At 36.7% G+C, this 26,634-nt stretch overlaps 2 protein-coding genes across 2 annotated transcripts in view; one reads left to right on the top strand and one right to left on the bottom strand.

The window, feature by feature from the left end:
• LOC120304171 (myelin basic protein) overlaps positions 1 to 13,448 on the top strand; it is a 133,513-nt gene extending 120,065 nt beyond the window's left edge. The window contains exons 5-9 of the mRNA XM_039334409.1: positions 2,319 to 2,429; positions 5,434 to 5,469; positions 6,157 to 6,189; positions 8,451 to 8,573; positions 11,669 to 13,448. Of these exons, the coding sequence (XP_039190343.1) occupies positions 2,319 to 2,429; positions 5,434 to 5,469; positions 6,157 to 6,189; positions 8,451 to 8,573; positions 11,669 to 11,725 (360 nt within the window). The 3' untranslated portion in view covers positions 11,726 to 13,448. The remainder of the gene's footprint in view (positions 1 to 2,318; positions 2,430 to 5,433; positions 5,470 to 6,156; positions 6,190 to 8,450; positions 8,574 to 11,668) is intronic.
• A 6,894-nt stretch (positions 13,449 to 20,342) lies between these two features.
• The window catches only part of ZNF236 (zinc finger protein 236), a 143,820-nt gene continuing 137,528 nt past the window's right edge, over positions 20,343 to 26,634 (bottom strand). The window contains 3 exon segments of the mRNA XM_039334422.1: positions 20,343 to 20,934; positions 25,038 to 25,214; positions 26,320 to 26,449. Coding sequence (XP_039190356.1) covers positions 20,810 to 20,934; positions 25,038 to 25,214; positions 26,320 to 26,449 — 432 coding nt within the window. The 3' untranslated portion in view covers positions 20,343 to 20,809.

The raw sequence follows: 26,634 nt of genomic DNA, 5'->3' as shown, positions 1-26,634 counted from the left end.
TCAAGTAGCACTAGAAGTGAATAATTATATGGATCCCTATAATCACACTTCTCCAAGTACTGATCTTTATGCAGCCAAGATAATACATCAGTCTTGAAGATTTGCAAAACTAGATGGAGGAAGAGAGAATGTACTAATTGCAACACTGAACCAATGCATTTCTTGCTACATCATTCTGGTGCAGATTCCATTTGTCTTATGGCCTATCTATAGTTCATGGTATGATTTATGAAGTCAGTTACAGGTTGCCTGTGGCCTAGGGCTGCATGCTCCAGGTTCCTAGAAACTGATATTGTGTCCAAAATAGCCAAAAGCAATCTTTCCAATATTTAGGTGGTGTTAATGCTGAGAATTGGAGAAATATGCCTCTGGGAGGTTACTGTTCCTATCACCAACCTTAACTCACCACTCCCAAAAAGAAAATTGCAGTAAGGACAAGAACTGGCTGTATCCCTTTTTATGATATCACAACATAAGTTAATGGCCAACTATGTCCGGAAGGCTGGCGTATGAGTATGTGTATGTGAATGCTAAATTTCATTCCCATTATGATTTAACATCAACATTTTCTTATAACTTCATACTTTATTTCATTTTTGCCACATATGTTTTAAAACCTGATGTCTAAAGAAGATGTCTTTGCAACTTAAAGGCATTCAGGTTTAGAATAAGGCTTGCTTTAATAAAATATAATGATTTGCTAAGTTCTTTGCTTATTTCTGGATCATGTTAATCCAGCATTGCTTCTAAAATTTTCAATGGAGACGAGCCATCAGTTATCACAAGCATAAAATACAGAGCACTTAAGCATCCGATCACATTTTAAATGTTACTCAATCATGCCCACAATTAAGTGCTGCTTGGTGACTTATTCTTCATATGTTTACATACTTTCTGTACTGAATTTAAAGAGGTGACCAACTCCTAAATGGCTTTCTGTATCTATCTTGGAAATTAAAGAGCCAGGGAAAATAAGCCATTTGGCTAGCCTCATCTGACCTCTCTTTTTTTATTCTTTCTTACTCAACAGAGGGTTGGAAAGGTTAATTAGGTTAAGAGGCTCATGACTCTGCCGTCTCTCAGCAGGATAATTCACTGGAAACAGAAGAGAATGAAAACAAATTTCATGTGGCAGCAGAAACTAACAAAAGAAAACTCGGGGTTTAAAATGGCCTAGATCCAATCTTGGGCTGCAAAGAAAAGCAATTAAAAAAACCCATCTCCCAATATATCCCTACAAGAAAGAAGGTTGGGTAGCAGCTCACATTCCCTCTGCCTTGCTCCATCCTTGTTACACCCTTAGAGCAGGCACGTCCAACCTTGGCAACTAGACTTGTGAACTTCAGCTCCCAGAGTCTCCCACCTCTACAAGTCTTAAAATTGCACATCCCTGGCTTACAGTGAAACTTATGCAAGTTCCTGGTATATACAGAAGCATGCAGATGCAACATGAAGGGAGAGCAGAAACATAGACACCCATAGAGGCAATTCATACATACTCACTTTGAATAAGTTGATTAAACTCTAGATAAAGTTAGACACACATTAATGCAACATGGGCATTACTTACCTATTAACACTGTTAGCGGCCCAGAGTCTTCCTGTGATGAGATGGGCAGCAAACAAATTTAATAAATAAATAAATAATTCCATTACATAAAAGAAACTACAGAGACCTCCTACAGCTATTTTGCTAAAGGAGTTGGAAGGAGTTCTAGAAGCTATCTTCCACATCCTTGCACATCCTTGTCATTCAGTAATAGACAGATATATGTGGAAGCTTTGGATTGCAAATTAATAACAATATACTATACTTGATCTGCATACAAACAATCTCAAGTTGCTAGAACTCCAAGGGAAATTTTTGAAGGAGTTAAAAAAAAAAGTCTTTTCTTGGAAACTGGAAGAGTTATTCTTTTCCAAATGGACAGTACTACCTGAGTTCTTTCCTGTCTGTGGAATTAAAGCATAAAGAATTGTATGTTCTTAGTTTTGAGAAGAAAATGACCTATAAGAGGTAAGTTAATTATGGCATCTTAGCAATAGCATCTAAATCAGATTTATGGACTTCAACTCCCAGAATTCTCCAGCCAGCCTGTTCCCTGATCTAAATGTAATAATCATTGGAAATATATCTCCAACTTTCAGGTTTTTTTTAAAAAAAAAAATAAGATTGTGTTTTTATCAAATCAAATACAACTCTGTGATGATTTAATGAATACATCCATGTTGTTTTCTTGATTTTATTTCAAGAGGGGAACTTTAATTACTTTCCGAATACATGCTGATCTACAGGTATGACCTACCCTGTGTTTCAGGACTATCACCATGCCTCCAGAGTTAGCCATGTAAGTTCCCTGCCTCATCCAAGGTCTCAGCATGGACGCTATGTGGATGAGAACCCAGTAGTCCACTTCTTCAGGAACATTGTAAGTTTTGCTTCCTTCTAAGTCATTTCTACTTTTATGCCCTGAGGAAACATAAACTGCCAGGCTCCACATAGTTTTGATAAACGGGAGTTGCAAAGCTATTGTCCTGATCCACAGCGCTAAATATGGGTATGGGAATCTTTTATTTCCAAGAGACGTGGTGGCACAGTGGTTAGAATGTAGTACTGCAGGGTAATGCTGCATTCCCACTGCCAGAAGTTCGTTCCTGACTGGCTCAAGGTTGACTCAGCCTTTCATCCTTCTGGGGGGTCAGTAAAACGTGGACCCAGATTGTTGGGGGCAATATGCTGACCCTGTAAACACTTTAGAGAGTGCTGTAAAGCAGTATGGAGCAGTATAAATGCTATTGCTTGCTATTGCTATTTATCCCTAAACCCAGCTCTGTTCTGTTCAGTAGGAGGATCAGTCCTACAAATTCAAAGGAATATAGGAAACCATCTGCTATAGTGAAATAAATAAACCCTTTAGATAGGGATGTGTAAACAAACGTGTGTGCACTCATGTGCCCGTCTGTGGATTTAACCTATATGTATGTGGGAGTTCTTTCAGTTAATATACCGTATATGCTGGCATATAAGACGACTTCCGCAAGCGCTAAACTCGGCACCAAAGACGGGGGTCGTCTTATACGCCGAGTCGTCTTATATGCCGGAAATACTGGTAGTTTCCGGCGTATAAGACAACGTTCTAGGAATGCGGCTCGGCGACAAAGACGGGGGTCGTCTTATACGCCGGGTTGCCTTGTACGCCGGCATATACGGTACTGGAGCCAGCAACCTTATGCAAACTTTCTGGTATTTAATCATCATTTATAGGATTAGATTATGAACTGCCCAGGATTAATCATAAGATTTCAACAATCTTTGTATTTGTAGTTTATTTTCCCTCTATATCAGATCAAGTTGAAAATAATACCTAGTCTACCTTGTGGGAGCTCTTGGCTATTATTGTTAGATCTGAAGAGGGAATTCTGGCCACTAAACTGGAATAATAAATTTCAACTAAAAGACAATCCCAGAGAAAAAGCTGACAAACCAACTGTTAAGTGCTGAGGCTCACTTGTCAAGTTGCCTTTAATTTATGTGACAGTTTTGTTATAAAGAGTGTTATTTTATTTTTTTAGTCTAAGAATATTTCTGGTTTTCTAATTGTATAGAGATTTGTAAATCTCTCATATTCATCTGTATAAACCAAGCCCTGCAGGCATATAGACGGAAGTGTTCCCGAACAGCTGCTGCTGTTACTCGAAATAAATTTCCACCCTGAACTTCTGGAAAAGTGCAGACAGAAATTCAAATGCCTGAAGATGAACTAAACTGAGATTGTGCAATCACCTCTGATATCTTAGAGATGAACTAAATTTACTATGAATACAGAATGAGTGGTGTAAGCCAGGTGTCTTCAAACTTGGCCCTTTTATGACTTGTGGTCTTCAACTCCCAGAATTCCTCAGCCAGACACACTGGCTGAGGAATTCTGGGAGTTGAAGTCCACAAATCATAAAAGGGCCAAGTTTGAAGACACCTGGTGTAAGCAATACATGTCTTCAGTTCTTTTCTCTCTAGCAACATGCTTTAAAGCAAAATATGTAATATCATGATTCAAAAGCCCAATTTTACTGGCTATTTCTGAGATGAAGAACATGAAAAAAAAACAGTTGAACATGAATTACTAATTGGTAGCCAAGTCCTACATCCAATTTCTCACGGTGTTATAAAGCTGATTTTAATGACAGGGTCTGTCTGAGAAGAATCCCCCACTTAACAGAATGGGTGAAAGAGTTGTGGCTTTGGCACTTCAAAAGTGTTCTACAGAGAACAGAACTGTGCCACAGATAACCCTTCAAATGTTTGATGTCGCTGTAAAGAATTTGAGCAGATTTTAGTGGTTTCCTAGAAAAGTGCAAGTTCCATGAGATCCCATTCAAAAAGCCTTGAAAGTTGAAGAGCAAGGAACTACTAATTGTGTATCAGTTAAAACACATATAACACTGGTATTGATCGCCAATCTTTATCAATTCTGGAGCTTTAGTCTGTATTATAACTAGCCAATGGCACATATATGTCTGTATGCATGTCTCTCTGTATGCCCTACAAGCATATATATATATTTCTACCCAATAGACAATGACATAACAAGTTTAAGAAATGTTTGCAGAGGCCTCCAAATTTTTAAAATTGGAAATTCTCCAACAAACACTATATAGACTGAGAATGTTAAATATTAAACAAAGTTTAATATATTATGTTATGTTACATTAAACAAGATGTAGGATACGTTACGTTATATTAAACAAAATATAGGATAAGCTAGCATTATTCCCTGCAGCTGTTTGCGGCAGGATTACTTATGGATAAAGAAGAAGCCATAATGATATTAATAGCTGAACTGAGTGATGTCTTATCAACATTACCTGCCAGTGAATCCTGGCTATCTAAAAAGGCTTCTTAATTTGTAATGATAAGTCTCTTCCTGGATGCTGATACCATTTGCATATAACAGTGTTTCTCAATCTTAGACACTTGAAGATACATGGATTTCAACTCCCAGAATTCCCCAGCCAGCATGGAAAAAGGATTTAATTTAAAAATTAAACAAGCCCCAATACATGCAGAAATATGAAAACTTTAGATGGAAAAAAAATCAGTGCAACATTCTGTCCCCAGTTTCAGTAAGATCTAAACATCTCAAAGTATTAGCTAATTATGTTGGGGGGGGGATGGAAAAGCAGGTAGGTACCAAGTATAGGTGCAGGAAATTAGATACTCACTAGATAGCAGCAATGAGAAGAAAAAGTTTGCCTTTGCTGCCATCTATTGGCCATTTGTAACTTTCAAGCTGAGAAGGGATGCCACAGAAAATTCTTAAAACAACCATAGAATTCCACACACAGAGAGACACACACAAACAAATATACAGAAGATGGGATTCCAAATATACAGTATATATTTGCAAATTCTTCTTTTTAAAAATTGATTTTCAGGTGTCACCCAGAACAACTCCTCCTCTTCAGGCAAAAGTAAGTCCTTGCTGCGAATATTTTATATTACATTAACACACACACAAAAAAAAACCTGTGGTAAAGAAAAGACTGACAACCAGGTTTCCTTATTTAAAAATATTTCAATAACCTCCCCAGCCCCAATGTGATCTAATCAGGGGTCTTCAAACTTGGCCCTTTTATGACTTGTGGACTTCAACTCATAGTACAGGCTGACTTGCATTAAGAAACAGCGGCCAGGGCCATCAAAGTCTGGTGACCAAGCAAAGAAGTCCAGATAAATGGAAATTAGAATCACTCCTAAGCACTAAGGCTGGGCACTAAGCCTAATAAAATATCAGAGACTGAAACTGTGGGTGGATGAAAAGTATTCACATGCATAACATTGGATCACGGCCCTCAAAAAACCTTGAAATGCTTTATCGTGAACTATGATGCAGACAAACAGGAAAGCCCATGTTCTCTCTTTGGTAAAAAATCATGTACACGTTAGACAATGGGTTTTATATGCACATCTGAAATATGCAATGTGGTAAACTCCTCTAAAATCCCACATCACAACTGCAACCCAAACATCTTGGATTTAGATATTTTAATCCACACGACCAATTTAAATAATCCTTTTCTACCAGCTCTTGGCATCCTTCGTGTCTCTATAGTCTGTGGTGGTTATCATGTCACTTTGTTTGTTTCTTACATGTGCAGGGGAGAGGATTATCCTTCAGCAGATTTAGCTGGGTAGGTGATAAGCATGCTTCCCTTCGCAATTATTTTGTTTTCCCCAGGCCCAAAGGGCATCTCTTTGCTATCTTGCTTTTCTGCAGCTGATGCTGAATTCCAGTATATATTTGTTTATTCCTTTATTTCACTTTGGCTTGTTTGCTTTATTCTTACTGATCCATTCCTGGTTCCAATTCCTGACATAAGATTAAACAAATTATAAATAGAACAATTACCGTAATAACAGAAAGCCACAACAGCACAGCGCTATGCCACAATTGAGACCAAGCTGCAAACATCTCAAAATGATTACAAGACAAGCTTAACCAATACTATGGGTCAATGCTCTAGGGGGAAAAAACACAGATCTTTAAGGGTTGGAGATACTTGGACTTGTGGGGTATATTGTTCCAAAGGTGACAGAGCAGATATGTTTCTTGGGTCCCATTAGATGACATTGTTTCATAAAAGGATCTCAGAACATGTCCATCCTGCTGGACCTTGCAGGATGGTCGGAACTGATCAGAAATGGGCACTCCTGTAAATAACTGAGCACTCTACAATGAATGGTTTTGTAGCTAGAAAGGGCACTTGTAAACTTATAGCCAGTGCAGCACTGTGAGTCCAAACAGACATCTAAATTGTGCAGCATATCGATTTGGAAAATTGTAACCCAACTAAAAGATGGAAGAACTCCAGACCTAGTGGATCCCAAAGCTTGCAGCCACTCAACTTTGCTTAGGTTAAGCCAAAGCTGTTCTTCCCCATTTAGATCCCCCATAGCTTTTATCTAGGAAATCATAATCCAAAAGACTTGCATAGCCAGAGTCCAGCTGAGAGCAGATCCAAGCTACTTCATTCAACAGATGCCTAGAACAGTCTCGGTAAAATGAGGACCCAGATTGTTGGGGGGAAAACTGTTCACAAAGTGCTGTAGACCACTGTGAAGCGGTGTATAAGTCTAAGTGCTATTGTTATCTCCATCAGAGTCCCAAGCTATAAAATGATATTGGAAGATAACTATATCATTCTAATAATTTACACCCAAACAGAATATTCTGTATTCTGCCTTTGACAAAAATGGCATGAGGTACTCATGAAAATTATTGCAAATTTATGAGAATATAGCTAAAACACCTTGGATTTTGTAGAGGTGCAAGAGATATATAAACAGAAGGGAATATCACAGACCAATAATTTACAATAAGATTGCCTTTGAACATGAGCATGGAGTGTTGGCAATGTCCATTATGAACTGACCCTTCTGCAAACCCTTACAAGTGAATAGCAACTGCTTTTTAACTGCCCAATGAAATGCCTTTGATTAACTACACAATAATCCTACTGATTTTTTTTTATACTCAATAACAGTTGGAAACCATAAAAAACTTGCTGGATGTAGTGGCTACTTGGAAGATTGAGCAAGTCATTACTTTGATAGGAAACACTTAAAAAATAAAGACATAATTGTAGTGTGTTGGCTGAGACAATTTTCATAAGTTTGTCAGTAAGACTGCATATTATTAATGCTGGAAATGAGGTTTTCGTTTGAAGAACTGGTTACAAAGTAGATTACTATTTGAAAAATCCTTTGAATTACTTGTTCTCTTCAGACAGTTACACAATTATGTTGAACAATCTTTCTTCATTTTTAATAATGCTTTTCAAAAGTGGATAACCATGATCTGTAAGTATTTGCTCCACAATGTCCCATTTTTCTGTTTTTCTGGATAATATTCAGTACAATATTTTCTAGGGATTTCATTCTTTTAAAGATGAATGCATTTATTCTATCAGCATCTCCTTCTGATAATGTATCATTAACCGCTCTCATCCGTTACTGTTTAGTAGAATGAATACAAAAATGAGCAATTGTAATATAAATAATTATGGATCATTATCACCTCAGGCAATTTCCAAGCAATGGGAATCTACATGTAGTAAGATAAGTTTAATATATAGAATGTCAGCTTTAATGGAATTGAATTCACCTTCCATTATCTCTGCTACAAATGTCTCTTTTCTCAATAATCGTTAAGATATTTTCTTTCATCACTTGTTATTTACAGAAAATCCCCATTCTGCTTGCTATCTATGACACAGAGCTATAAACATTCACACAGATGTCAATGGCTTCCATAGGATAAATGAGATTAGGCCTGCAGCCATATTTTTTGAAATTCCGCCTTTGATCATTTAGTACTCATTTCTCTGAAGAATAGTCCTATATTTTAATGGCAATCAAAGAATATTTGTAATTTTGCTTTTCTCTTTCGCAGGGTGGCGAAACTCACAAACCTGGATACGGAAGTGGCAAATTCTATGAGCATAAATATGCTCACAAGGGGCACAAAGGATACCGCTATGATGGCCAGGGCACACTGTCTAAATTGTTTAAACTGGTAAAGATAATAATTCTCAGAACAGTAAAAGTAACCAACATTATGCAGGGATAAGAAACTATTCCTTATCTATTGCTAATATATATTGCATTTATTTAAGCAATATAGGAAATGGTCTTAAGCAATTGTCTGAAAGATCGGAAAGAGGAAAATAGTTTGGATGTCTGATAACAGCATAAAAAAAAATCTAAACTAAGGCAAATATCTCTATTAATATCAGTCTAAATATAAAGAATCACCCAGACAGAGAGCAATATAAACAGTATATGTAACAAAACAAAACCCAATGGAATCCCACGACATAGGGAAAAGTGATGTCAGGTCCATGATTTACTACTGAGGTTTGCACCCAACTCTGAGTTAATATGCATAGAATGAAATAAAGAGCTTTAGAAATTTATAGTTTAATAATTTTGTTTCAGATGCAGACAAAATGAGAATAGTCTCAAACTTGGATCCTCTTCATATCAGTCCAATATCTGAACCATAACTCTATACCAGCTTCTTAGGCATGAAAGCTTAGGGCCTATCACTGTCTCTCACCCAAATCCTCCTCAAAAAGAATGAGTATATAACAATTTGCTGTACTATACAAAATTAAACATTTATAACAACTTTTTAGCAATTTTAAAATCAACAATGCTTTTGGCAGTGTTATGCATTTGTACTTATACAGGCAGGATATTTTGGAAAGATCTATCCAAATCACAGATTATGATTTTATGAGATTTTTCTGAGCGAAAAAAGGAACACTGGCTTCATATTACTGGGAATTAGATCTTTAAATAAATAAATAAATACTGTTCACTTTGAAGTACATGTGGAAAAATAATCCATTCTCTTTTTTAAAAAGGTTTTATTATTATTTTTTTATTTTCTTCAGTTTTAAATATTTCCCTTTTTTTCAGTTTTAAGGGTTTCACAGCAGTTGCTTACAGCTGCACACAAATATACAAATGTTACTAATTTTGTAAGCCAAGTTTTCCTCCCCATGTTTTCCTTGAGAATCTCACAACCTCCACTGTTGACTATTCTCCTTAGGGTTGGTAAAAGTTAGCCCAGAATAGCCTAGACAGTCAGTTTCATTTATGTTTGAATTAGACAAGTATTTTCTCCTAATAAATTTTATCTATCTAAAATGGTCCCCATTATTATATTCTGTGTGTGTGTGTGTGTGTGTGTGTGTGTGTGTGTGTGTAGATCAATCCCTGGTTCCTAAAACCAGAGCAAATTCAAGCTGAGCTTCCTTGACAAGTAATGGATTTAATAGGGCTACAGTAACACAGAAATCAGTGATTCATGGAACATAATTAATAAGCCATTAAGTATAATTACAGTGCTCTGTCATTTATGAAACTGAGCAATAATGTTGTGGCTGAGTAGTTTGAGATTAAAAATGAACAGTGAATTATTGAAATAAGGTAGTATGGTGCTTGCTAAATCAACAAGTAATTATGGAAGCATAAATTTTAGAAATCTAAGAAATACACCCAGCAACAGGAGATAGGCAGAAATATGTATTTAAAAATTGAAAAAACAAGGTTCCTTAATACCCAAATCCTTTAAATCAGTCTGATAGTTAGCTGCTGAGCTAAATCTTCTCTGCCTTTCTAGTTCCTGCCTTCCTTCTGCAGCTCTGCTAGGGGAGGTGCAGAAAGAATAAGGGACAGGTGACAGGGTTAATCCTGAAAGGATTCTTCTGTAAGAAACTGAACTACAGGTAGTCCTCGACTTACGACAGCTGAGCCCAAAATTTGCGTTGCTAAATGAGCCATTTGTTAAATGAGTTTTGCCTCATTTTACTAACGTTCTTGCCCACTTTGTTAAGTGAGTCACTGCAGTTGTTAAGTTAGTTAACACAGTTACTAAGTGAATCATGCTTCCCCATTGATTTTGTCAGAAAGTCACAAAAGGTGATCACGTGACTCCGGGACATTGCAACCATCATAAATATGAGTCATTTGCCAAGCATCTGAATTTTGATCACACAACCACGGGGATGCTGCAATGGTCGTAAGTGTGAAAAATGGGTCATAAGTCACTTTTTACAATGCCGTTGTACTTCGAACGGTCACTAAATGAACTGTTGTAAATCGAGGACTACCTGTATCAGTGAAGGTGAAAGTACTCAAAATATAATTATGAACTGATTTCAGGAAATATGAGAACCACTTTGATTTTTCCTATATTTTGAGGAAGTGAGGAAGGACGAAGGTTTTGTTTCTGCAATACCTAACTAGGATAAGAAGCTAAATCACAGAATTATTTGGTGCTGGAAATTTGTCAAAATATGAGATTTGCAGATTTATTTCTCTTTCCCAACTTTGTGAACACAGGTAAAACATACATCAGGATTACAAATACAGATACTATGGACTATTCTTGCAAATTACAGTACTATTGACTCATAATTGTGAATGTTTGTTGAAAACTTGGAATTCTAAGCAAATATTACAGTTACCGCTATTTCTCTTTTTAAAAAATAAATAAATTAGTCTTACTGGTTTTTCTAGAGAGAGTATCTACGTTAATTAAATCAAATATATTTGTTTACCTATTATCTTATTTCAATAATCTCAGAAGAACTGCCAAATTGCAAATCAAAATTTAATTGCTATTCTTTATCCATTCTTTATTCAATATATCATCCCTATTGTTCTATTAGTGGCAGCTGATACTCAGAACAGGAGTGCAAAGAATTGCAAACGTACAATAGATGCTAACAAATGAGTCTGGAAAATGGAAGGCTAAGAACTCCATTAGGGGGGGAGGAAAATGGAGAAAGCGTGTGTTGAATTTGAAACTGAAGCAATATAAACTCTGCTTCATCCTTGGCCTTCTCAGTAAGCCATCCAGGGTTTGTAACAGCTGCCATTTCTGAACTACAATAAAGATGCCATCTTGTTGCATTAAATCCTAATTCTGTTGTGCCAGTCTTGAGAAAGCTTCAACCAGTTTGTCCTTGCTTTGAGAGCCAGATAGCTATTTTGAATCACAGGTCGAATGGAATTGGGTATGCAAAATATGTATATTGTAGTATATTCAGCTGTATATGTTAATTTTAATCCTGTCTTTCTTTTTTCTTCTTTCCAAAGGGAAGCTCCGGTTCCCGACCTGGTTCTAGGTCTGGCTCCCCTGTTCCTAGGCGCTGAAACACTTAAGATGTCACTAAAAGGCTACATTCTCCGCTTCATAACATAGCTATCCCAAGGATTAATAACAAATTGCTGAATTCCTTAGATAAAAAAACCAACAACACAATCTATTTGTTAATGTCAGTTGAGTTATGCACGCAGTAGGAATATGCAAAACTATATTGGCAAATGCTGACCAATAGTTGAAAAGTCAACAAGAAAAGCCTCCCATACTTGTAAGGAAGCTTGTGATCAGCATTATTTAGGAAAAAATAACAAAATTCCCCCCCCCACATCTTATTCCTTCTTCTTCAAGGTGCTCCCCAAGAAATATAAAGCTTTAATTTTTCAGGAACACGCAACATTAATTCCCTTTCAGATTTCTTTTTCACTAATCTTTAATCACATAAAATATAACCCCGTCTAAATTAATGCGGTCATTAACGAATCTTTTTGAGATCTTTTCTGTAAACAAACAATAATAAAAAAACGTGCAGAATGTTGTAAGGGCTGTTTATCCAATGTTTTGATTTGGCTTTGATTTCTTATTTTTATTTGCTCTTTCTGTATCCCTTATTTCTCACACTTTTTGTTTTTCTTTTCCTAACTGGATTAGGCAGTCATGGAAAGGTAAATTATATTGGGAGTACAAGGTATGTTGTGATGTGGGAGAAGGCAGTTGTGAATGTTTCAATGGGTCCAAGCAATGGTTATGAAGAAAGATTGCACAACCTCTAAGCAACTTCTTGTGCGTAACCAATTGCTTGTCACTGCCAACATATTGGGAAATAAGAGTAGTTGGGAGAGAGAAATGAAGATATAAACTTGAATTAGAATAGTTTAACAATGGTAGAAATAAGGAATAATCCCAAAGAACAAAAACCTAGACTTAGATATGCAAAGAGTGGGCTTGCTGCAAAGTAAAAAAAATTTTTTTGCAGCGAATTGTTTTTAAAAAGTTTTATGTTTTAATTCCAGAAAGCCCTTTGGTGATGAAGTTCCAGATTGTAACTGCACACATAGTTAGTAGTTGTAGTTGTCTTGTTACTGCAGCAGAGTTAAACACGCAGTGAACCCAAATAAGATAAGACTCTGTCACTGCAGGTAATGCACACTAGCACTAATAACTAGAGGTAAATATTAACAGATCACATATGAAGATATAAGCATGTGTAAATGGGCTTGCCCCTCCACATGAAGAAAAATGCTCTTCTGAATTGCACTATTTTAAAATATAAAACTTGTTTTGTTGCTTGTGGCCTTCTTTTACTCTTGCAAAGTTTTGTTTGAGCTTATATGTTGTAGAATACATTTAGGTCCAAGCCGGCATCTACCTTAAGCTACGCTAAACAAAAAACATATATTAGAACTTCTTGATACTTAATGCCACCTGGCATGCAGAGATACTGTGGCTGATAGTTCACTTTAATCTACCATAGGTTTTAAGTAACAGTCTTAATATGCAGCAATGAAAGATGAGAGAGTAGAAAAATACAGAAGCTAAACAAAACCAAATACCAAACCCGATAAACAAACATGAGCATGCACCTACACACAAATACATACATCCCTCTACTACACCTTCTTTCAAAATGTTACTGGCTATGTGTATTTTTCTATGTGTAGCCTCATCCCGTTGTGTACTCCACAACGTTATAGTGAGTTTCATTTAAGTGTATTGTTTTAAAGTGTATGAGAACAACTCCTGAAAAAGAAATAAAATACTCAACTTTGAATGACATTTGGAGGAATTTTTTAAAGGTATTTCATCCAATGTTACGGAGCAGATAACCGAAGCGTATCAAGTTCGGAACTAAGTCTGGATGTAGATTATATACCTTTTAAAAAAACAGTACGAGATGTATTAAGGAACAAGAGCAAGTTTAAACTGTTTTCTTCTCATCTGTCTTTGTCAGAGAAGATACTTCATTTCATTGAACTTATAAAGGAGGCATATTTTATATTGTACAGATAGCCCAGGACGTATGACTACAATTGAGCCCCAAATTTGTTGCTAAATGAGACAGCTGTTAAATGAGTTTTGCCTGTTTTATGACCTTACTTGCCACAATTGTTAAGTCCATCACTGAAGTTGTTAAGTTAGTAACGCCGTTGTTAAATGAATCTGACTTCTCCTTTGACTTTGCTTGTTAGCAGGTCACAAAAGGTGATCACGTGACACCCCCCCAGGGCACTGCAACGGTCACAAACATGAGTCAGTTATCAAGCGTCTGAATTTTGATCATGTGGACGGGGGGGGGGATGCTGCAACAGTTGGAAGTGTGAAAAACCATCATACATTATTTTCTTTTCAGTGCCACCGTAACTTCAAACAGTCACTAAACAAATGGTTGTAAAGTTGAGAACTACCTATATTCAGAACTGATACTAAATATGAGGGTTTGTAAATCTAACACCACTTCTGGTGTTCTTGGGAAAGGTGGGGGCTATATTGAAGAGTTGCAGACTTCTCTTGCATCTGAGACACTTTGAACTGAATCTTAAGCTTATCCCTTATCACTGATTTTCTTCCCCCATATTTGCACCTTGCAATTAAGTGCCCTTGGGAGAAACAATGAATGTATTCTTTTTAAGAATTTGAATATCAATGGATCAAACAAAAAAAAATGCTCATTACAGAACTGCTATAACAAAAAGCTCTTCAATGTTTATCTTCCTACTGTTAATTTCCAGAAACAGCACACAATTCCTAAGCCCTAAGTCTTCTTTCACTACTTCATGAAAGATTATTCTTAAGCAATAAACAAGGGTACAATACTTCAGATGGCAATACTCACATAATTGATGATTTTTTTTAAACGTATCCCATAGAAAAAAAAACTTTCCACTCCAGAAATTAAATACATTAGGGCAAATTGTTCTTTGTTCTATGAGACACATTTTTAGGAAGAAATAAAAGACTCTATTATTCCATCCAAACACATCCTTAATACACTACCTAAAACAATTATATTTACAATACAATGGATCCTGTTTAGGGGAGCAATTACTCTGAATTCGCAAAGACTAACTCGGATGAGTACATTATATGGTGACAGCAGCAACTGATATTCAACTTCATTTGAATATCATCGCTCTTAAACAGGCAAGAGTTACCATAGTGAATGAATTATTCACTGAATAAATTCAGTAACACGTCTTCTATCCTATGCAAATAATTCCACATTATTGCTATGAGCAAGAAAACACTGAAACAAAGTCTGTACTTTTCAAGTAGATGCATTATTCATCTTTGCTTCTATCTACTTTTTACCTCTCTATGGGTCCCTATTTTTGCACATGAAACATTTTGTTTTCTGAAACCCATTAATTTTCCATATTGGCAGGACTACGCTTTCTTAATATGAATTTTAACTAAACTACACATTAAGTCTAGGGACTGGTCCATAATGCAACATTAATTAAAGGGCATTCAAATATGGAACCATGATGGCTTTTCATAGTCAGAAATGTAAGATCCAATTCTTCCTTCTTTGTAGAAGAAATATAAAATGGTGTCTAAAATTTGTGAGCAAATGTATTAAGCAAGTAAATCAGAATATATTCCCAACTAACTAGTGTTAAGGGATATAAGATATCCTCCAACCAGCCAATATACCATAATGATATGGAATAGCCTTCTAGATCAGTGGTTCTCAACCTTTCTAATGCCGTGACCCCATAATACAGTTCCCCATGTTGTGGTGACCCCCAAGTGGGTGTGGCCACCAATAAGAGGGAGTAGGACAGCTAGGGAAAAGGGAAAAAAATGGTGGACAGTGTGGTTTGGCGACCCCCGTAAAATGGTCGTTCGACCCCAAATGGAGTCCCGACCCACAGGTTGAGAACCACTGTTCTAGATAGAAAATTAACCATCTAAACTTAAGCAAATGTTGCTAAAAGATGATGAAAATAGGTTGGTTGGGTTTAAAGAACAGTGAATTAAGTTCAACCGAAACAGTGGAGCATCCTTGCCTCTATTCTCCAACCCATTGTTTGTGGACCTAGAAAAAAATATATTTTATTGTCTAAACAAGGAAGGATAAATGGAATTAATCCTAAAGGTGGGAAGAGACTGTAGAGATCAAGTGCCTCTCCTTACACAAATGAAAGCTCTTTGGGATTCTTGATGATTCTTGCTTTATGCTCCAAATCTGATCAAAGTATGATGTTATCTCTCAGTTTTGAGCACAGGATTATAACTTCAAAAGCCCAAAAAGCCATTAGATGATCCATTGTATTTCTGGCCTGGGATGCTTAAAGCACAGGGAAAATGTGGTTTGCATAGAACAGGGTGAAAAAAGCATTTCAGAGACAGAACATTAGGGGGGGGGGAACTACTTGCTTTTTAGGACTGGTGAAATGAAAATGCAAAACAAAACAAGGAACTTGCACAATACAATCAAAATTGATACAATCTACAATTGATCATTCTATAATTAAAGCTCAAAATTGCTGAATATTAAATCAAAAACATTTGTCCAGTATGACTTCAACATACACATTGTTTCTAACCAGAGGTATAATGTGGAATTGTCCAATGAATGATAATGGTATAGTGATTTTCAAAAACAAGAAAAAAATTATCCCATATTCTGTTGTCCTAAAATTTAGCACTTTTAACTCTTGGGAAAATGTAAAAAAAAAATTGCAAGATCCTACAGCTTAATACTGTGGGAAAATGTCTAATATTTTCCTCAACAATTCCCAAAACATTTATAGATGGAAAAAGTTACATTGATTGACAATGAGCTCAGTCTAACCTAACTTGCCAAAAAATCTGCATAGAACATAATAGAAGAGAGCAATTATTTTATATTCAAATAATATCTTAATGCAACAAAGCCTCTGGCTGATTAGACGTATTTAGAGTTTTTGTAGATACTATCAAATTTCCCCTGAGACTTGTGTTTCCTAGGTTCATAAATGCATGGTATTCATCTTAAAACATTCCCTGAGGTAAGTAATATTTTCCTTTCTTTTTCCTAAAATATAAATTAGCTGCAAATTAATCAGGCTAACAAAAGAATATAAAAAATTAGGCAAGCATAAGGATAATATATATATAATCAAATCACAGACCAGTATCTGTATGAGTTTAGGCACGCTTCCTTCATCGACCTAAACTACAATGTGATAAAAGGAAAATAAGCATTCCTTTCATCTGAAAGAGTTTCTGAGAGTTTACTTTTACATTCTCTAAATCTAATATTTATTTAATGAGTTATTGATTCTGTTTGAGAGAAAATATTATCCAGAATAACACTGGCCCCTCTCTCAAATTGTGAAATAGTCTCCTGTGTAATTCATATAATTCTGAGGTAGATACATTTAAAATTAGATTAAAAAATACCGGAGCTCTATACAGTATCTTCTTTTACAACTTTCTGTCCTTTTCCAGAGATGCAGTATCTAACCTTCACATAAACATTTAAAGAGTATATATGACTGTTCAAACTGAACAACACAACTCTAGGCGGCTTGGAAAAAGAATATATTATATGGTTTATAGGACAATACTATAAAAAGACATGAAGATTTGAAATAATGGCATAAACAGACCCCCTCCCCCTTAAAATAGCTTTATAGGGCAGGGATCTCCAAACCTGGCAACTTTTTAAGACTTGTGGACTTCAACCCCCAGAATTCCCCAGCCAGCATTCTGGGAATTCTGGGAACTAAAGTCCACAACTCTTAAAGTTGCCAAGTTTGGAGACCTCTGTCATAGTGAAACACGGCTTTTCATTTTTAGAAATGAAATTATCATTTTTCTTCACCTCTGTCTATGTCAGTGGTTCTCAACCTGTGGATCGGGACCCCATTTGGGGTCAAACGACCATTTCACGGGGGTCACCAAACAATGCAGTCCGCCATTTTTTCCCCCTTTTCCTTAGCTGTGCTACTCCCTTTTATTCTATTGGCTTTTGAAAGCCAATAGAATAGACTCTCTTGAATAGAGTCTAATTCTATTGGCTTTCAAAAGCCAATAGGAATTGTCCAGGCTGTCTCTGCCCTGCTGAGCCCGCCAAAAGTCCCATTCTGCAAACGGTGCTGCACCAGTTGAGTAGTCCTCGACTTACAACCGGTTGAGTAGTCCTCAACTTACGACCGGTTGGGGGTCGCAGCATTAAAAAGGTTGAGAACCACTGGTCTATGTCAAGAGTTCATCTCAGCCTTCTCTTATAAAGCTCATATTTCAGGAGAAGAGCTTAGAGAACCCTTCTCCCACACTGCTTTCCCAATTGTCCCAAAGCTCACTATCCTAGGATTGCTCATAAAGCCCTAAAGGCAAGCTTGCTGGAAGCATGTTCAGCATTTTTTTTTTTGTCACACAATACATAATTACACTTTAGAATCTGCTTGTATAAGAATTGGGCCTGGCTACCAGTTGGGCTGGCTTCAAGAAAAGGGTTGGACAATTCACAGAAGACATGGGAATCAATGCTTTGATGGCAGTGTGACAGCTTCTGAAGGCCATCTCCTGGGAGAGCTGTGGGCGTCCTTGTGCTGTTTGGTTAGCCATTGTGAGAACAGATTTCTGAACTAATTGATGAGGGGCTCAATAGAGCAGAGCATTGTTTATGTTCTTAAGTGCTAAAGGTTTTCAGCTGGGTACTCTTGGTATGCAAAACAAAGAAAAACAAGTGACAATAAGGCATACATAATTGTGGCAACAGCTGATCTTCTGAATTATTTGTCAGACTCAGTATTGTTTGCCTGAATGAATATATTCTTGCTTTTTTGTCAAGAACGAGGTAGACTTCTCATTAAGATTTTGATTTAGTAATTCAGTCCAAAATGGTGACTCAAACTACTTCCTGTTCAAAATAACCATCTCAAGAATTATAGTCTAACTGTCTTGCAGCTAAAGTAGAGGTGATTTTTGAGGACAATAAAATATGGAGAGGTGTGTCTTTTAGTCAAATTCCATAATCTAGACAGGGTAGATTTGGTCCATTGGTTTGCCATTTATAATATATGCCGTGAATCACTGGGAGTTGGGGGCATATGCATTTAATATATTAGTAGACTTGATGGTTTAGACTAGATTATTATTAATTGTACATTTAAGATCAGTTTCCTTAATCTCCATAATATTTCTACATATCTTTTACTTAGGACTTCAAACAGGCCACAGAAAAGAATAGCAAATGGAGCTAACTTCGTATGTTGTAGTTAAAAAATATGGAAATATGTGAATTTGTGTGCCTTTGGAGATGTGCAACAGATTATGTATATCCACAGTATACATAATGCTGTTTCTTCTTTTCTTAAAGATATTATGTTCTTCCAATCACATAAAGATATCAATGAGCATAAAAATTTGCAAACAAGCAAAACACTTTCAATAAAGCTGGTAGAAAAAACTCTTTGAAATGGAAAAAATATTCAAGGTGAAGATAGCAGAATAGCATGAAATATCTGCCATGCATCAATTCAGGCATACTAATTATTCCCATCAATAAGAATACCTACTTCATACCCCTAAAAGGAATAACATATCAGACAGAAAACCATGTTTGGAAAAAAATTAATATTATTCAACATGTTTGACTTAAATATTTCCACATAACAAAAGTGTTATTTTCAAGTCACCAGCTATATTACTTATATACATATGTCCAGAGTTAACAAAAAAATTATGAGATGTCCTATCAAAAGCAGTGATTTTTTTCCTTTTTTTTGGAAAATAGAAAGTACTAGTCTTATAATACACAAAATATAAATTATATGTACAGATAGTTTTTTTTTCTGGAACCGAGAAACAAATTAAAAGCAATAATATTTTCATAAAGATATAACATGTCTACATTACATTAAAATGAATCAATACTGATTTTGAAATGTTCATCTAAAGTTGAAAACTTTATAAACACTTCTTGAAACTGGAATTATTATTTACAAAATATACTCATCAGCCACACAGAGGCTTAAATATCTGTATATATACACACACACATATATATAACATATAAAGAAATTTTAAAATTTCAAAGTAAAATTAAGCAAGATCTTTCTGTCTTTGGAATGACTAAAACAGAACATATGCTTTGTTCCAATGTGGGTGTTTTGATATGATTATACCTCTTCCAAATGGGACCTTTCAGAGTAATACTGAAAAAACCTAGGTAGTCTTTAAACATTTTATAACTGTCAAGACAAATTGATGACAACAGTAACAAGGACTTCTAATCTGGAGCTATCTTTCAGAATGACTGTGCTGTAACTTAACCTGCAGCTAATTTGGTCTGCTTAAGGGAATATATAGACTTATTAAGTCCCACCGTCTTGAATATATGGCTTATATTTTTATGGTTATTCAGCAAAAGGTTTTTCTGCTGAAAGATCTATATGAAAATATATGTGTTTATCATTTACTTCATGGAATCTCAGTTGTTAGTGTTCATTTCAATTATTGCTGAGTTTAAAGCTGAGAAATAATAACAGTCATCAAACAAAATGAATACGCGCTATCATCCTGACATATCTGCAACACCAATTCATGGTCTAAAACAGCCTTAGATCATGTACTATCTGCGCTAACAGGCATCATCTACGGCAGTGTTTCTCAACCTTGACAATTTTAAGGCATGTGGACTTCAACTCCCAGAATTCCACAGCCAGCAATGCTGGCTGTGGAATTCTGAGAGTTGAAGTCCACATGCCTTAAAATTGTCAAGGTTGAAAAACACTGATCTACAGCATCCATAAGATTTTATTTGTTTTAAATACTCAAGACAGCCTCATGATTGACAGAACACCCCGAAGGCCTATTTCAGATTCACTCTTCACTGATTTCAAGGTCTGGGTGTATTTCTGTTTTAGAGAATACACTTATGGTGGAATGAAAAAGATAAACAAGTTCCATCTACCTGAGATCACTGATTGTAGACAATACAGCAAAGTTTATCGGATGTTTCTCAAATATTCTATATGCTTACAAAAGACAGTAATTCATTTAGGTGTTTCATAATATTTAAAAAGCTATATCATCCTTATTATTTGCAATATGCTTTAATAGTAAAAATCCACAGATGACTATTTTTAGGAAAAAAAAAAATTCTAGTCCTGAAAGCATTTGGAGCTTTCATCTTATAGTCATCAAAAAATATTGGTCATACTCTGCCACTCATTTGAAGATTCTTGAACAACTTCTTCCAAATTCAGAGCACGATTAATGTCTTCGCCTTCCTGTCCTTGATGACTGGTTGATTCTTGCACTGCACCTATCATAAGAAAAAGATAAAGAACAGTAAGAGAGATGGCATAAAGCCTTCAGGCAAACAGCGGAAAATTAAATCTAAAAGATATTTTACTGACTACACAGCAATGATTTGTAAGAGCGAGGGTCTGAAAAAAGGAAATATAAGAGCATGGGAGTAAGGGAACTTAGTGAGGCTTGTTTTGAGTAAATGCCTATCATAGCTTTAATTTAAAGAATATTCAGCTTCAAAGGGTGCTCATCACTTTTCTTTATTGCTATCATTTTGACACAGAGACCTACATGCAGTTCAAGTCTGTGGTATGTCCGTTTCTTTTAACCAAGTAGTTTGTTCAGAAAAATCAATATTTAATTTATGTCTATTAAAATGTATGTGTCAGTCCTCAAAAGTAATGGAACTCTCTATATGCATAAATACTTTTTGCGATTAAGAAAGTAACACAGAGAAGTTGTCATCCATAAGTTCTACTTTCCAACCTCGTCATTTAATGCAGTTTCCACAGCTGTATTCATTCACAATATAGCCATCAAAATTGCACGATGAATACAAATCCAAAGAAATTTCACAAATATAAAGAAAAAAGACCGCATATATTTTTTTATTTGTTATGCCTCTTAGAGGTACACCAGCGAAGAATGGCTGCTTTTCTTTTAGCAAGCCAGATGTATTGCAAATCATAGGTCTACTTAACAATATAATCAAGTTTCTACAGTATAGCCACTGGGTTTTTAACATTATTGTGACATCAATTAAATATGCAGTGTTTTACTTCATGTCAACATACTCTCTAGAAAAGAAAACGGCCTTCTTGTGCATTACAGGTAGTCCTCGCTTAACAACAGTAATTGGGATTGGAATTCCCATTGCTAATGGGGTGGTCATAAAGTGGTATCACATGACCATAGCATTAAGCATTGGCAATCTTGTCAGTCCTTACTGATGCCGTTAAGTGAGCATGATGGGTATTAGGCAAGGAACTCATACGGCCACAACTTGCGACTTCCTACAGACTTCTCAAAAAGTCAGCGGAAAGCCAGTGAGAAATCTCAAGTCCCTTACGGCTCACAAGCAGGCAGGCAGGAGGGCGAGTGCTATGGAAGAGGGGTGGGGTGCTCCAATGAGTGCTCCCCAAATGGGGAGAGGGTACTGTGGTGAGGGTGTGAGTCTGTGTGGGCTGGGGAGGGTGCTGTGGTGAGAGACAAGTGCATGCAAGCCAGGGAGGATGTGGGTGGGCAGGCTGGCAAGGGAAGGGTGCTAACATGAAATCCCTGGGATCTGGTACTCCGTAGCAAAGATGTTTGGGAGAAAATTGGTGGGAGCAACTAGCAACCTTCCCTGCTGACATCCCCATTTACTTTGCTTGTGAGCTGGCAGGGAAGGTTCCAAATGATATTCACATGACCACAGGATGTCACACCTATCAAAAATATGAAACAATTGCCAAGCACCCAAATTCTGATCGCGTGACGGCAGGGGTGCTGGGACAGCCAAAACTTTGAGAATCAGTGGTAAATACCACTCATTTAGCACCATCATAATTTCAAAAGGTCACCAAATGAACAGTTGTTAACCAAGGACTCCTATAATAGGACTTATACAAAAGGAAAAGCAGACTTATTCCCCTTTGAAGATGAATAATCTAGAAATTAAACTTGCATGCATCATATTTATACAAAAGATGATGCATGCAGGTTTGGGAGTTTATGATTTCATTTTATTGACTCAGTGATGCTTTCCTGATAATTAACTCTTGGCCTTCCTAGAGGTCCCCGAATAAATGGGAAAGCAAGCCTTTACTTGCTCCAGAATCTATCATATATAAGTAAAGCAAATAGATTGCCTCACATCTTCATCTCTAATAGCCAATACACGTATTGATCAAAAAGCCACTATTTTCAACTCCATTTTAAACTGCTGTTGAAATCATTTTATTGTAATAAGTACAATGTGGTCTGGTAAATTTGAGTTGGATTGGGTAGTAATTGCAATGCTAAAGACAGTTGTTAGATATAGCCTTAAGATCAAAAAAGAACAAAAAACATTGAGCGATAATAATTAACTAGTCCAGAAGGCCCATAGGTTCCCACAAGATAATAGAAGATGAGAAGATCAAATCCTTCCTAATAAAGGCCACTTGCACAGCATCTGAAAATGTCAGGGAGAAATTTTGTCATCAGTCTCTACAAACCCTTGCTTAACTCTTGAATAAAGACATAGGTAGGCTTGAAAATAGAATAGCACATACAATATGGGTTTAAAGCAAAGGTCCCCAACCTTTTGAGCACCAGGGACCAGTTCCGTGGAGAGCATTTTTTCTGCAGACCGGAGGGAGTTTGGTTTCATGTACTGCCCTGCTCAGGGGTGGGGCGATACTAGTGCCAGCGGGATGCTCAGGGGGCAGGGCGATGCTAGCACTGGCAGGACGCTTGGGGGTGGGGTGACACTAGCACCGGTGGGATGCTTGAGGCGGGGTGGTGCTAGCGGCAGCGGGACACTTGGGGGCAGGGTAGCGCTAGCGCCGGCAGGACGCTTGCCACACACAAGTGGGGGGGGGGGTGAATGCACGCACATGTGTGCATGCAGTGGCCTTCCCTTCACGTGGCCTGGTAGTGGAGACTCCTGGTTTAAAGTTCTATATTCTTTAGAGTAAAATCTTGAGTTTAGAAAAATGTTCTTGGCACAGTTTAATGATGTACCTTCCTGTCTTGGTATATCTACTTGGTAGATAGCCCTTAACTCTGGCATATAGAACAGACAAGGATCCCACACCCTGAACATTTATTTAAAGAGCAACAACAATCAATTTACTAGCAAATAAATGTCCTCATAAATGTGTGAATGGGATAAAGGGATTACCAAACTACTTTTGTTTTCTCAGCCTCAAGCATAGTTAATTGTATGTAATTTTGAATATTTTCTCACTCCTAGCCGGCTTAGATGATAAGCCAGTATTGCCGTTTGTCATTAAAATGTACCAAGAACATTTTTCTAAACTATATTTTACTCTAAAAAATATAGAATATACCACAACTTTAAACCCATGTTGTATGTGCCACTGTATTTTCCAACCTACCTTTGCCTTCATTCAAGAGTTAAAGCAGGATTTATAGAGACTAATGACCAAATTTCTCCCAGTCTCTCTCAGATGCTCTGCAAGTGCCTTTAATCTGGATGGCTTTGATCTTCTCATCTTCTATTATCTCCTAGGATCTTATTCTGCCTTATGGACTAGTTGGTTATTATCCCTCAATGCTCTTCATCCTCTTCTGGTCTTCAGACTATACCTCATAACTATCTTTACCACTGCAATCACTGCCACTACTGTTGACTCCATTTTAAACTGTCAGTCATTTTTCCAGACCTCCATTACAATTCCTACAGTTCTGTTTCGTGTTTTTAAAGGCTTCCCTCTTCATGTCAACCCAATCCAATAGTTTCTCCTTCTATCTCCTATGAGAGAACTATCTTATAAAAATTTAAACTAACATCTAAATTCATCTACTTGTTTTCTCCAAAGCAAGCAGAATTTGGTACCTAAATATTTCTTTGCATTGCAACGCAGAAGTCTGAATAGGTGACAGTCTGGCTGGGAGACATGGCTAATGCATCACACCCTTTTTTCCTTCTTGGGGCTTGCATTTTTGCCTTACATTTTATTTTTCAGTCACAAAATGGGAAAACTTAAGTGTGTTCCACAATGCTTCTTCAAATTCAAATACAGGACTGAAATAATTAATTTATGTATTAGTTAGATAAGGGGTCTTCAAACGTGGCGTAGAGTACATGATGGCTCTCCTTCCAGCTTTCCCTAAAACAACCACATATGAAGTAGGATTTCTCAATACTTCTCAACAACTATGCCACTGTATAACTGGCCTGGAATATAACTGTACTGCGCAACTGAAAACATTTCTGCTCAATAAGCAACTGAATTACATTAATACCCCCTACCATGCATTAGTCTAAAGATTAAGAGCCAGAGCACAAAGCCCAGTTCTTATAGTGCTTGGTACAATCCAAGAAAATTAGAAATGTTGAGTCTTTTCAGTATAATGCTACAAAATAAAGAGAGATGTCAAACTTTCTCATAGCAAATATCACATTACCAGAATAGCCATGAGCCCGTTTCATATGAAGCTTCATGTTGCTTTTCTGGGTGAAGCCCATGGTACAGTAATCGCATTTGTACGGCCTTTCTCCTGTATGTTTTTTCATATGAACTTGCAGTGCACTCTTCTGGTTAAAAGCTTTCTCACACAAGGTACACTGAAAGGGCCGTTCACCTTGGGTAAAGAAGCAAAGAAACAAGAACAGATGAATTGACACAAAGGTAAATAGCAACAATGATTCCTTAAACTTCCCATTTCCTCAAACGTGACCTGAAAAGTATCTTTCTCACTTCAAGTGAACTAAGCAATCATCTAGCCCAGTGTTTCCCAAACTTGACAATTTTAAGGCATGAGGACTTCAACTCCCAGAATTCCACAGCCAGCAACGCTGGCTGTGGAATTCTGGGAGTTGAAGTCCACATGCCTTAAAATTGTCAAGTTTGGGAAACACTGATCTAGCCCATTACAAACCCACATGGGCTTAGGACTTTTGGTCACAAATGTTCCAACAGTATGCTGGAAGTTGCTATGGGACAATAAAATGGGAAGCTGATTTTCTTAGCCTATATTCGTGCAAAATAACCATCGTATTATTCAAACAAAAGTCACTTTAATAAATTTCTTAAGGGCCACCTATGTTAACATACTTAGGGGATGCAGCAATTCTACTTGAAAGTTTGCCTAGAAATATGACCCTCCCCAAATATCACAAAGTGGCTGAAGACTCTTATTTCTCTTTCACTACACATACTCCCCAGGCAACATGGCATTTTCTCCATTTGTTTTCAAATAATGTATTTGATCTGAGCACACTGCAGTTACAATAGAAATAATTTCAGACAGACAAATATCCATATGTGCAATGTTTATGTTATATCCTCTCCCACTGCAGAGAAAATGGGAAGCCATCAAAGCAGGATACATAGAATACGGAGGAGAAAATCCAATTAAATAAGAGAGGTTCTGCAGCTCGTCAGAATCGGTTCCACCCTTCTGGACCCTTCTATCTTAAAGGGCACCACCTACAGATGAGAACTGTCTTTCATGAAGAGGACAGCAGTCCAAGTAGATACCTTAGATACTTTGTCTGATATGTTATGTCTATAAGTCATGAATTGCAATAAGGGTGAGCTTTCTCAATATTAATAGCCTCAATTAATAGCATGGTATTAAAAAAAATGAGGCTTCTTCGCCATTGGTGATTTAGATATAATTAGCAGAATGGTTAGAATCTAACCTCAAATACTGCAATGGGTATCACTCAGTACTGTTTAGTTACCTGTATGGATGCGACTATGTCTTTCCAATTGACTTGGTTTAGCAAAGGCTTTTTCACAAGTATCACATTTAAATACTCTTGGCTTTTGGGAACTCAGTGATGGTCCATCCTGATGCGTTTGCATATGCTCCTAATCAAAGGCAAAATACATTTCATTTGGCACATTTGTTTAATAACAGAAATATATTTGGAGGCTTGTTAATTTGGTTCCAGTTTCTACAACCCTCTATTCATTTTGCGGTTCTGGCCCAGGGATGTTACATAACTCAGAGCAAAAGGACAAGAAATGTGCAATGGCTCGTGGAATGCCACACT

This window comes from Crotalus tigris, unplaced genomic scaffold (assembly GCF_016545835.1).
Source record: "Crotalus tigris isolate CLP2741 ecotype Arizona unplaced genomic scaffold, ASM1654583v1 scf7180000017630.2799268, whole genome shotgun sequence".
NCBI classification, from domain to species: Eukaryota; Metazoa; Chordata; class Lepidosauria; order Squamata; family Viperidae; genus Crotalus; species Crotalus tigris.
The sequence above is the reverse complement of the archived record's forward strand: the minus strand, read 5'-3'. Positions and strand labels throughout refer to the sequence as shown.